Raw genomic sequence first — 12,360 nt, 5'->3', positions numbered from 1 at the left:
TGAGTGGGGACTCTCATTCATTTCAAAAGGATGCTTTAGTCCTGAACTTGAACACCAATGAGGATACATGGTGTCAGATAATAACACAGTAGTAGCTACAGAAATGAATAGGGGGTCTCAAGCAATATGCATCATCAGAGGTTGCAGATAATGTAAACTTTGATTATTTTCCTTTTGTAACTATTATTCTTTACTCTTACCCTAACACTAATGAATCATGTGGGGCCCACTGGGGACTTTACATTCAACCTGAGAGTGTTGTTAAGGGTGGATTCTCCAAAGGCGATCAGAAAAGCAAACAAAAAAGTCATGCCTTTGTGGTCTGATTTTTTTACAAATACAGAACAAATACAGCCACACACCCCCTAGCTATGCCTTCATCTGGGAAATTCTTGCCTCAGTCAGGCAAGAACTGGGGACTCATTCAGGGACTGCTCTCTTTCTGCAGAAGGATATGTGACTGTATGCTTGCGTTTCCCTCCTCAGTGTGCATCATCTCTCCTCACGATACTCTTCTAAGGGCTTAAATTCCCTACCAGCACAATGAAATACTGGTGAAAGATCCTGTTCAGGTTTCAGTGCTCCTTCTGACTTCAGTACAACTAAAACAACGGTGACGATTTCATCCTGCTCACTTAATTGATGAGTACAGAAGCAGCCAAACCAAAACCAAACAAAAGGCCACAAACTTAAGCTAGGTGTTAATTTTCCTGGAGGTGCAGCCTCACTTTGAAGCTGGTCTTCCCATGGGCGAAAAAATACCATCATTAACTGTTACAAGGACACCAAACAGTTTTGAAGTTTGAATCTGGAAATGACCTCAGTTTCTTGGCTTCCTTAACACAAACTCAGCCCCTCTACAAGCACTTTAGAAAGCCTGAGCTCTGAAGATGGTTCTTTGCATGTGACAGGGTGCACAAGGAAACAGAGCTTGGCCCAGTGGTCAGTTCTGCCCTCTGGAGTTCTTTAAAGCTTTTGTAAACCATGCAGCAATCAATGCATAGGCTGTACCAAGAAAATCAGAAGCAGCAGATCACTTTGGAGGGAAGTAACTCTTCTTTTTTTCCCATGATCTTGATAAATGAACTCTTGCATGTTTTACAAGGTATCAAGTGTCTAGAAAGGCTTATTTAACGGCTCCTTCTTTTGGCGTTCATACTGACCTGTCTGTTGTGACTGTTACCTCTAAATATCTAGCAACACTTTTCCTTATATGGACACCAGAAGCAAGCCTGAAAACAGTTTTATCTTATTCCTAATATGTCCCTGCTCTGAGCAAATACAATTTGGTTTGCTCAGCTGGAAGAGCAAAGGGCTGTGGTAACACTTAATACCTCTGACTGTCCTATGTATGGAGAACACCCATCTGCTCCTTGGTAAATACAGCTATGCAGCAGTACTGGTTCTATCTGTGCTCCTGTCAGCACTTCTGCTTACACTATCTCCTCTGAAGACACTTATGTCTCCAGGCAGTTCCTCTTAGGCACCTCATTTCCTTTTTGACACTTGCAAAGACTTGTTGTTAAACCCCTTGTGCTTCTTTGTAGCTGTTACACTTAAAAAAAAAAAAAACACAAAAAAGTGTTTCAGAAACAACTGCTTCTTTGTATCTCAGTAGCTGATGCTCCACTATCCCATTGGCTTAGCATGGAGGAAGAGTGAGCTCTTGCATGGTTGACCTGCCATGAAAAACTTCCCCGCTGCCTTGGATAGACTCTTTTTGACTGCTGCACATGAATATAATTTCTCCTTCATACAAATCCAGCATGCCAGGGAAATAAGAGTATGTGACATACTGCTCCACATGCAGGGATTTCTGAAGAATGATCGTCTTGTCAACAGTCAGATCTGGTTTACTGTCTGGGAATTTGGCTTTTCCCCTGAACGTATCTTGAACTGCACTGTACAAAGTATCATTGTATGCTAAAAGATACCATGTGTTCAAAAGATACTGTGTTCAAAGTCAGATTGGGTGTAACCTTGAGCAATCTGGTCTAGTAGGAGGTGTCCCTGCTCAAGGACAGGGAGGTTGAAACTCGGTGATCTTTAAGGTCCAACCCAAACAGTTCGGTTATTCTATGGTTCTGCTTCAAGAAGAAAGGAAAGAATCATTTCACAGCTACTTCAGTTCTGGGTTTCTGCTCTCCTCTTTTTAGCTAGTGTGTGAGCTATTTCTGCTGAGAATGCAGACAGGCTTCTCTTCTGTAGGCAGTAGCTGTTTTTTTCATGGTAGCCAATTGAATTCAATTTGATTTTAGCGGCACCATTAGTAGGTTTGTTTTCATCATTAAATTGCAGAAGGCTATGTTTTCTTACTACTCTATCAAAAGCTTTGTGGGTGATCTTAGCAAGTCATTTGACTTCAGTTGCAGTTGTGCTGTTTTGGGGTTTTGGTTTTTTTTGAAATTATGGATGAGGGTATATCCTTATTCCTTTTGCTAGCTTTGTATGTTAAAATCTAAGTCCTTTAAAGTAAAAAGAGGACACAGTCTCAAGCTGTGCCAGTGGAGGTTTAGGCTAGATGTTAAGAAGAAGTTCTTCATAGAAAGAGTGATTGCCCATTGGAATGGGCTGCCCAGGGAGGTGGTGGAGTCACCATCACTGGAGGTGTTTAGGAAGAGACTGGATGGGGTGCTTGGTGCCATGGTTTGGTTGATTAGATAGTGTTGGATGATAGGTTGGACTCAGTGATCTCAAAGGTCTCTTCCAACCTGGGTAATTCCATTCCATTCCATTCCATTCCATTCCATTCCATTCCATTCCATTCCATTCCATTCCATTCCATTCCATTCCATTCCATTCCATTCCAAAGTGTATTACTGCTCATCTGCCAATTACTCATAGACTAAAGAAGGCTGTAGGTGACTCTTTGAAACTTTAGGTAACTACAGGTTAAATTGTGCAGGCTCTTATTTGTTGGCATTCAAGGTGAAGAATGACCTGTATAGCTAACTGAAGACCCACGTGGGCTTTGTCTTCTGTTTTGGACTGCTTTCTCCTTTCATGGATATTTTGATCTATTTGGAAACCACTCTGATGACACTTAACTTTGAAAACATTATATGCTAGAAATGAAAGAGCTGCTTACCTGGAATCTAGGAATATTAACTTTAAGTCCAAACTTGCTCTGAACATAAACATGTTACTGTGAAGTTTGATCTCAGTGATTGCACTGGGAGGTAAAGATTGACCTACAGCCACCAGTCCAACGATTTGGTAACAGGAATCATACAAAGACATATCTAGCATATACTGGCGTATCTTCAAATAGCCACTGCAGTGGATCACCTGGCATGAGAAGAAAACACACTCAGTGGCAAGGGAAGAGACCACAAGTCAGTTGACCATCCAGTTTTAATGAGGTAATGAATCCATACACCCTTACAACACCTAAATTCTGCATAGTCCGTTAAGGCTTCAGAAGTGTGGTTAGTTTCTAAGTGGAGATTAAAGCACAGTAAATGATGGTTTTATGTTACTGCCAACGTGATCAATCAAATATTAAAGTACATGTTCTTTGTTGACTATCTAGATTGCTTTCTAGTTAATACTTTGAATTGTCTCTGACATATTTTTCTTGTAGATACAGTCAGAATTCCCGCTTATTACTCAGAAATTTTGGAAGTTGCTTTTTCAAGTCATTCTCTCACACGTAGATGTATATAAATATTTACATTCTAATGAGTTACTATTTAGGTTAAAAAGCACACTTTAAAAATACATTGGAGAGTAATGCCTCATATTTATAAAGAATAACTGCTTTATATGAATTTGAGCTCTCCAGTCAAGTTCAGATGACATTCTTTTGACATGTGACCAAGCCCAGGGTCTTGAGACCATATTCCTGAACCCCCGTGTACAATTTTTAATCACAGATGTGATGAATTCAGAGTTAGGCTGTGAAAACTCACAATGCCAGCTGAAGAGGAGAGGAAATAGCAACCTGGGGACTATTCCAGAATATAAGATTTCTTTAATGCAGTTGTGGTATTTAGAAATAATTTGTGCTCCTACCAATTTTCTAGCCAAAAAACCAGGAATATTACACATTGTTCAGCTTAATTTCATTTTTTGTTTGACTTTTAACTATGTCCAATCAAAATGAATTAATTTCCTCTGTACTTAATACTCCTGAGCAACTTATTTAACAGTCACCTATAAGTAGGCTCCTCCTGTGTAACTTTCCTTCCTCCTCTCCAATCACCAAGTGGTTAGTATGTTTAGCTAAAGTACTGTAGCAAGCAAAACTTATTTAAGATCTCTCATCAGATCCTATTAACTGTTGTACTATTTGATTCAGGAGTTTCCCCCACTCTCCAGATCATCAGGTGGTGTGTTCAAAATTATTAAGTCCTGACTCTAAGTACAGTCAAAGAAAATAAATTTAGGCAAACATCTTTCTAGATGAGTACTTCCTTAAATATTTCACTGCATAAACTTTCAATAGTGAGCAAAGGGGGAAAAAAAAAGGAAGTGATCCCTCTGATCATAAACGGGGGGAAACAAACCCAACATACAGAGATACTACAATTATAAGCTCTAGTCGTTTCCCTGATTTCAAATTCAGCCTTGGGATGGAATAATTTTTGCTGGGAGGCAGCTGAGCAAACAGGGTTTTGTGTAATGAAGAATTATTAGTCTTAACCAGGTAGATACAAATGTAAATAGACAGATATCTGTCTGGACCTTGAATACATTCCTTAAAAGAGCTCTGCTGCTCTTACATGCTTTTCCTTTTGTTTTTGAAAGACTTGAACAAAAGGAATCCTCACCAGACTGATGAAGTATCCTTCTCTCCTGATGCTTAAGCAGCAGAATTAGACTATGTAGCAAAAAGAGCATCAAATGCACACTGTAAAGCTGAAAATAACTACCTGAATGGCAGTGTTGTTATAGAATCTCAACATTTGTTGTGGTTTCTGATTTCACATAATAAATAGAAAATGCAAATAAATTAATAAATAAATAATGAAAAGTCTTTATAAACACATTTTGTGGGTTAGTACTATTCAACCCTGAGTTGACAGTAATGACTATTTAGGGTAACACTTTGGTCTCATTAATGTGGAGGTCATTTTGGTCAGACCGGTGAGGCAACATGTGCAACTGGGTGGCTGCTCAGCTGGAGCATGGCAACACCAAGGCAGAGGGAAGTGGGAAGAATTACAAGTTCCTTTGTCTAGGCTCATACCTCACCTGCTTTCAGTTTCATAGGGGAATAAGACCTAGCTGTGTGCTCTCCTTGCACTTTCGTGGCTGTGCTCCAGCCAGTTCTCCCATCAGGAATTAAGATGCAGGAATGTGCCACAAAGCAAACCCCCAGTTCATTGGGAGAGAGCCTAGACATGCATTACTAAGGGAAACTGGAGTCAGCAGTGGCATTTGTTGCATCTGTTCTGATTCTTTCCATCACAGACTTTGTGTTCAGCTACACATACATAAAAAAACCTAAATAAACAAGCTTGACTTATATACATTACCTTGTAGCCACTGCATGTCAATCCTGCATTCCTCTTGGCTAGGACACACTTCATTCTTAGGAAAAATGATCTCTCAATCTCATATTCTGAAAGCATAAACCACACTGCTTGTTAATCACAGATGATTTCAAGACTGTCCACAATATTACCTTTCATGATTTAACAGATGAGTTTATATCTCAACCTTAGGCAACAACAGAAGTCAGCCATTCTATTTTCCCACTCAATCTCTGATTCAGGATTTGTTTCACCTCCATGTTGGAATTCCCTGTGAAAGCTGGACAGGTCAGTATGACCAGGTCTCTAACTTTCTGGTTTTTCCCACCATTTGCAAGGCAATCACCTTGTTTCTGAACAGCTAGGTACCGGCCAACATTGGTAAAGGGCAGGAAATGTATTCTTTGGAGCATGGGTAAATGAAGGTACTCTCCAAAGTAAGTGCAGGATGGGAAAGAAGTAAGTTCAATGGTTTTGTAGTAATTTGAGTGTATGTAGCTAGTATGCCTGGGCTAGTGAACTTCTGGCCTCCATATGCAATATTTGTACCTGTTTCATTTACTTCCAAAATCATCTAGATATATGGCAATAAACAAAATTCTTCATGGATAGCCTCCAGAAGTGTTTTGCACTTAAATATTGATCACATATTTTCTGCTGAGAATAGGTTACTATCATCTTTTGTGTTAAACATTCTCAGTAACAGTTCAGATACCATTAATAGTTCTAACTTTTTATACTGAACATTGCAGTTTGGCATAACACAACTATACCAGGAAAAGAAAACTCAGATTGGTTGCAACATGTATTACCTCCTAACTTCCCATACAGTTTGATCCAAAGGCTACTGCAAGCATTTGGAGTCTTGCTTTAATTTAACTGTTTGGTTGTATTCCCAACTTCTGTGCATCCATCTCCCAATTAACACCACTTAGCCACACGCAGTGTGTTTTGAGCCTCAGACCACTACCTGGAATCCAATAAACTCTCTATATCAAATTCTGGGTTTAAAAGTCTTAAGATATAACCACAGAGAAAAAAAAAGAAAATAAAATAAAAGAGAGAGAAAAAGAGTTAATGAAGAGGGAAAATAAATACAATATGTAGTGCATCTCCACTAGAATCAGCCTTCCTATTTGAATTTTCCATTAATCTTCCTAATGCAAATTAGATCCATATGGGGGAAAACAGGCACTTAAATGAACTGGCACATTTACTACAGAGTTTTAAATACAAATGTATGCAATTTGGTGGGAGGAAGACATACAGTACAGATTACTATTGCTGAAGTATGATCTCACAAGCAAAGAATGGAACATCAGTGAAATTCATGGCTTCAATGCAGGTTTTCTGTGTGACCTAACACTAGTGCTTGCTCTCATTCTGCCACACTCCCATACACACAAAATAAAGGTAAAAATAACACAAAGTAATGAGTGTGCAAAGGCCATCTTTCGACATGGACTGACTTGCTAGCAATTCTAATGACAAACTGTAAAAAGAGATGACTAGTGGACTTGGAAGCAATGCCTTAGGCTTCTCAAATGTCTTGCCACAAGACCTAAAAGAGTCTTTTTTTCAGTAACAGACTGCTTCCAGGCACCTTATTCATTAGCCTTCTATTGGCTGCTTCCATCTTTTCTTTTCTTTTAATGTTACTGCAGACTAGTGCACTGCTGCAGAAGCACTCAGTTAGCTCTGAGTTCACTGTTCCACTAGGAATAGGTTATGATACACAGTGTGGTCTTTAGGTACCTATAAAACTAGGGTAGTACCTAGAGCATAGGGTAACATTTTTCCTTTGTTATTTAAAATCACTAATTATTTAATTATTTAAGAAGAGCTCTTGTCCCCCTGATTTCATGATGGTAGATTGTAAATGAGAGGTCTCCCTAGAACACTAGTCCCTGTAACTAGCTACAGGTTCTCTAATGAACCTGGAGGGTAATTAAAACAATTCACAAAATCACAGAATTATTGAAGCTGGAAAAGACCTCTGAGATCATCAAGTCAGCCTATGACCTAACACTGTGACATCAGCTAAACCATGCCACTAAGTGCCACATCCAATATTTTTTTAAAGGCCTCCAGTGATGCCAGCTCCACCACCAATCTGGGCAGTCCATTCCAGTGCCTAATCAGCCTTCCTGGCAAACATGTTGTATGGCATAAGAGGACAGAGTAAAGATGGATCTAGTTGCACCCTAGGTACTAAATGATATGGGGAGGGAGGGGTGATAGAATTGTGATTCAATAGCAGCTGCATGGGATTTATGAGACTGAAAGGTAATAATCAGTAGCATTGTCACTGTGTGTAAAAATTATAACTGTAATTTAATAATGATGCATTTATTAATACTTGATTTGTTAATCATAGATTAATCATTATTTATTTATCATTATTATAATTATTTATTAATCGTTATTTATTAATAAACAATCCTTTATTAATAATTTTTGGGGGTTTAGCAGTGTGTTGCTAGTCTTTTAGATCATTTACTAGTCTTACTTACTAGTTGCTACTAGTTACTAGCGACTAAATCAGTTGCTCTCTTTTAAACTCTTTTAAATCAGTTACATCTCATGCCTGCAATCTGAAGAGGAAGAGATATCCATGAGGCAACTGAGGACTCATCTGTGAGCATCCATTTTTGAGGCCTGAGCTAACTGACATTAAGATACCTCCAGTAAACAAAACCAGAAACGATCCATGTGGCCAAACAGAATCTGAGACCTATGACTGACATACTGCCTTTCTACCTGAAGAGTGCAAAGTAGTGTATACAGGATGACAAGGCTTTCTTCTCCTGTATGTAATGAGAGGTTGTGTGTGCATTGCTACTTGGGAGGGATGGGGGCTGCAGAGCAGACTATGTCTAAAGGAGAAAAAGAGAGCCTGACCATTCCTGGATGCTCTTGGGCTGCAACAACTGTTAACATGATATTAACACAGTTATTAAGTAATGCAGCATGTCCCATAGCACAGGTGGGTGCAGAGTGTCACAGCATTTTTGACCAGCTGGATGGAATTGTTACATGAGGCTAATGGTTGTGCCAAGCTGCCTAGTGAATAAAGCACAGGTGCTACCTGGTGACAGGCATCTTGTTTGGAGGATTAGAGCTGAAGAGCACAAGAGCTACCAGAGGGAGATCCTTGTAATTGTGTGAGAGTATAAAATCTGCTAAGTAAGTAATCTGCTAAGTAAACTTTGAGACTGACTTGCTGGCAAGGACAAGTAGGACCACACTGTTCATATTGTTTATGCTTAAGTAAGTGCCACTAGTTTGTATCTGGTGCTTGTAAAAGTGCTGTTCTGTCCCTGTTGATCTGCCATGGGAAGGCTCTGTGTACATATGTGTGTTTGAGTGCACTTACTGGGGATAAGACCATCTCTAGACCTGATCAAGAGATTGCAAAGTATAAAGGAGCAGTGAGACCAAAACCTTCACATAAAGAAACAAGATGTGCAAGACTGTGAATAGTGTGGACTGGTATTTCTATCAACTGATACCCTTGAAAGCAGAGAAATGGGAGTAGCAAAGCTAAAAAAGAACTACAGTATATTTGTGATTATAAAGCTGATTGGGAAATAAAGAGCCTCAGTATCCTGCTGGATGTTAACACATCCATCAATATAATGCAAAATTTAAAATGTCACAAGCAGGCTGTACCTGATGCAACTAAGATGGTCTGCTGTGATGAAGAGAATGTAAAAAGACAATGAGGTACTTAAAGTTTTAGCAAGCAAAGATGGAGGCACCAAATATTGAGACAGGAGAAATCAGATTAGCTGTGAGAAGAGTGACAGCTAGGGTGTTGTCCTGTTGTTGAGGTTAATCACCAAATTGTGAGCAGATAGTAGGCATGAAAGCTCAGTTATAAAGCAGGGAAAAAGCCTGTAGCATAAGAGGCCAGCACCTGCTGTAACTGCAGAATGACTGGGGACGTCCAAGGATGTAGCAAAAGTCTCAAATTAGAGAAGACAGAGACACAGTGAATATAAAGTAAGCACTCCAAGCTTAAGAAACTAATATAAACAATTATTCTTATGAGTGAAGTGATTTTATCAATCAGAATTAAGTTTTTGAAAGCTGCAGAAATATAACAGCATAAAGCATCTAGACCTAGTAATGTAATTATTGATACCACTAGTGTCCTTTCCAGCAAACATGGAAGCACAGCCTAAATAAATAACAGACAAAATCTTAGGCTAGCAGGAAGGTAAAAGAGGTTTGAAAGAGAGAGGAAACAAATCAAATGCTGCCAGTTCTGAAATACTTGAAGGTTGAGAGAACTGTGGGTTGAGCACATACATATGAAACTTAAGAGGGATAATAAGGAGTAGTAAGACATTATGATTGAATCAGAGTATAAGCAACACTGAAGAAAATTAACCTTCTGGATTTTTACAGAATATTAATGCCATCTAATGACCTAAGTTTAACCACTGTATTTAATGATTCTATATAAATGTATCACTGTAAGAGCTGTTACCAGCTTTGCTTCAAGCATGAAGAAAATGTTAAAAATCTATGTACAGACTATGTCTGTTTGTTAGAAAGAAGAAACCAACAAGTTGCAGGCATAAGCTGATGAAGGATGGGAAACAAAATGCTAGTGAGTAGACTGGAAAGTCTTGCAGAGATGATCCATCTGAGTTAACATAATAATATCAAAACTATGCATAACAATCTTCGTTGTTCTCTGTCTTCCTTAAGTGTCAGAGAAAAAAAGCAACCCAGCCAAACCCTGTGGGTATTGATAACCACATATGGCTCAGCTTTGCTTTGGAGTTAGTTATGGTTTTATGAAAAGAAACAATAAGAAGTAAACCCAGACCCAATGTGAAGATGTTTTCATCTCTAACACATGAAACCCTGTTTCTCTGTATAAGGATATACTTCATGTTATTATTAGTGATAGTGATCAAAAGAATGCTGTTATAGCACTGTAATCTCCTTGTATGTACTCTCTGTGTGTTTGTATGGGTGTAACCCGATATATTTACACAACAGCATTTTGAGAGCTGCAAGAAGCAAAGGAGATTTCATTAAGCATAGTGATGTCTCCCCTGGCAAACTGTACTTTCCAACTTTCCAACCAAAACAACTGTATCTTCACATGCTGGGGGATATTGTAGACTGGAATCTAAAACAGTCTCACAGGTAAATTTACATTTGTCACTGCAGGGGTTATTATATACTATAGTCCCCTGTTATACACTTATAGTGCCCTATAATGGTTCCAGAAGTGAGCTGAAAAACCAGAAAATTGATGACAAGAAGCTGACTAGACTAGACTAGATTAGAATGGTTTCGAAGGGACCTACAAAAATCATCTAGTCCAACTGCCTGGCCACTTAAGGGCTGACCAAAAGTTAAAACATGTTGTTAAGGGCACTGTCCAAATGCCTCTGACAGGCTTGGGACACCAACCATCTCTCTAAGGGTCCTGTTACACCATCACAAGAATAGATAAATGCTCCCTAGTGTCAAATGTAAACCTCCACTGGTGCAGCTTTTAACAATTCCCACATGTCCTGTCTGTATATCAGGGAGAAGAGATCAGCACTTTTTTCTCTATCTTCCATCTCAGGAAGCTGTAGAGCAACAAGGTTGCCCCTCAGCCTCCTTTTCTCCAAACTAGACCATGTCAATGCTAAACACAGTGAGATAAACACATCTTTTGACCAGCTGTTTATGCTGTTTGGTGCATCCCAGAATATGGTTTGCTCTTTTGACTGCCAGGGCTGTACCCAGCTTACTGTCAGCCAGCACCCCCAGGTCCCTTTCTGCAGGGCTGCTCCCCAGTCACTCCTCTCACAGCCACTTGAGGTTTCAAAGAAGTGAGCTGTCATCACAGGAAGAAGGCAAATTTTGCTGCAACTCACACTAAATTTCACTGTTGTTGTGTCTTTTAGCATCACTTCTTTGAAATACCTACTGTTCCATCAAGTCTAACACGTATGACAAAATGTTTAGTTGCACCTTCTCTAGTATTTGCCATAGCTATCTATAATTCTGACCAACAGCTGTGTATGGCTATGAAAGGTACAATGCAGTTTTCCTTTATTACTGATGTAAGTGTTGCAGCATGGATTTGGTTTTCCCATCTTCTTTACTTTCTACATCAGCACCTATTTTCACTCTTTACCTGAATGTGACTTGTTTCCCTCTCACAAACAAAAATAAGTGGGAAATAGAGCCTTCTTTTCATAAGTGAGTTGAATAACTTTCAAAGCTTGTACCTTCTTCTGTTCGAGCTTTTTTTTCAGAAGATGTGTCAAGAAAATGTCTCAATAGTTGCTACAGCTAAAAAGAAACCTCAGCTCTCACTTCTAAATTCTTAAGTGTCTTGAAAGGCTCTGATGATAGCTTCTTGAAAAGCAGATCAACCATTTAAACATTTTCCAGAACTTATTGATGTTGTGTTTATCTGCTAAGGGAATTAAAGATGACAAGCAGAGCTTTAGGGTTCTTTCTAAATATTTAGGCACCCATTTTTTGCATAGTGATTTTCTTTATCCTTATGTGGAATGCATTCACAGGTCTGTTTTTCTTTTCCAACTACTTCCAGTATTTCTAATAACTTGGGTTTACTCATGATAGCAAGTTTCTGATTCTGTTTGCCCCAATCCAATTTTAACATTTGAAAGTGATTGTCTGCTCTCCATTGCTCCACAAACTTCTCTTAAGATCTTTTAAAGAATGACCTGTGAGACTCCCTGTTTTCCCATCCTGGAATTTCAGTTTTCCATTTTTACCCAAATGAGTGATTGGTTATAGTTAGAAATGAAAACAGATGCAAGAAAAATACCAGTTTTGGTCAACATGGTTATATACTTTGAGAAGATATTCTCTATCTTTTCTGATGCTCTTCTTT

At 38.9% G+C, this 12,360-nt stretch overlaps 1 protein-coding gene across 1 annotated transcript in view; it reads right to left on the bottom strand.

Moving 5' to 3' along the window:
• Positions 1-12,360, bottom strand: part of SIM2 (SIM bHLH transcription factor 2) — a 69,062-nt gene that overhangs the window by 24,303 nt on the left and 32,399 nt on the right. The window contains exons 6-7 of the mRNA XM_068144597.1: positions 5,481-5,566; positions 3,089-3,288 (exon numbers count right to left, since the gene is read on the bottom strand). Coding sequence (XP_068000698.1) covers positions 3,089-3,288; positions 5,481-5,566 — 286 coding nt within the window. The remainder of the gene's footprint in view (positions 1-3,088; positions 3,289-5,480; positions 5,567-12,360) is intronic.

The sequence above is a fragment of the Melanerpes formicivorus genome, unplaced genomic scaffold, assembly GCF_026170545.1.
Source record: "Melanerpes formicivorus ecotype bairdi unplaced genomic scaffold, bMelFor1.0.p_v2 SCAF_11, whole genome shotgun sequence".
NCBI classification, from domain to species: domain Eukaryota; kingdom Metazoa; phylum Chordata; class Aves; order Piciformes; family Picidae; genus Melanerpes; species Melanerpes formicivorus.
The sequence above is the reverse complement of the archived record's forward strand: the minus strand, read 5'-3'. Positions and strand labels throughout refer to the sequence as shown.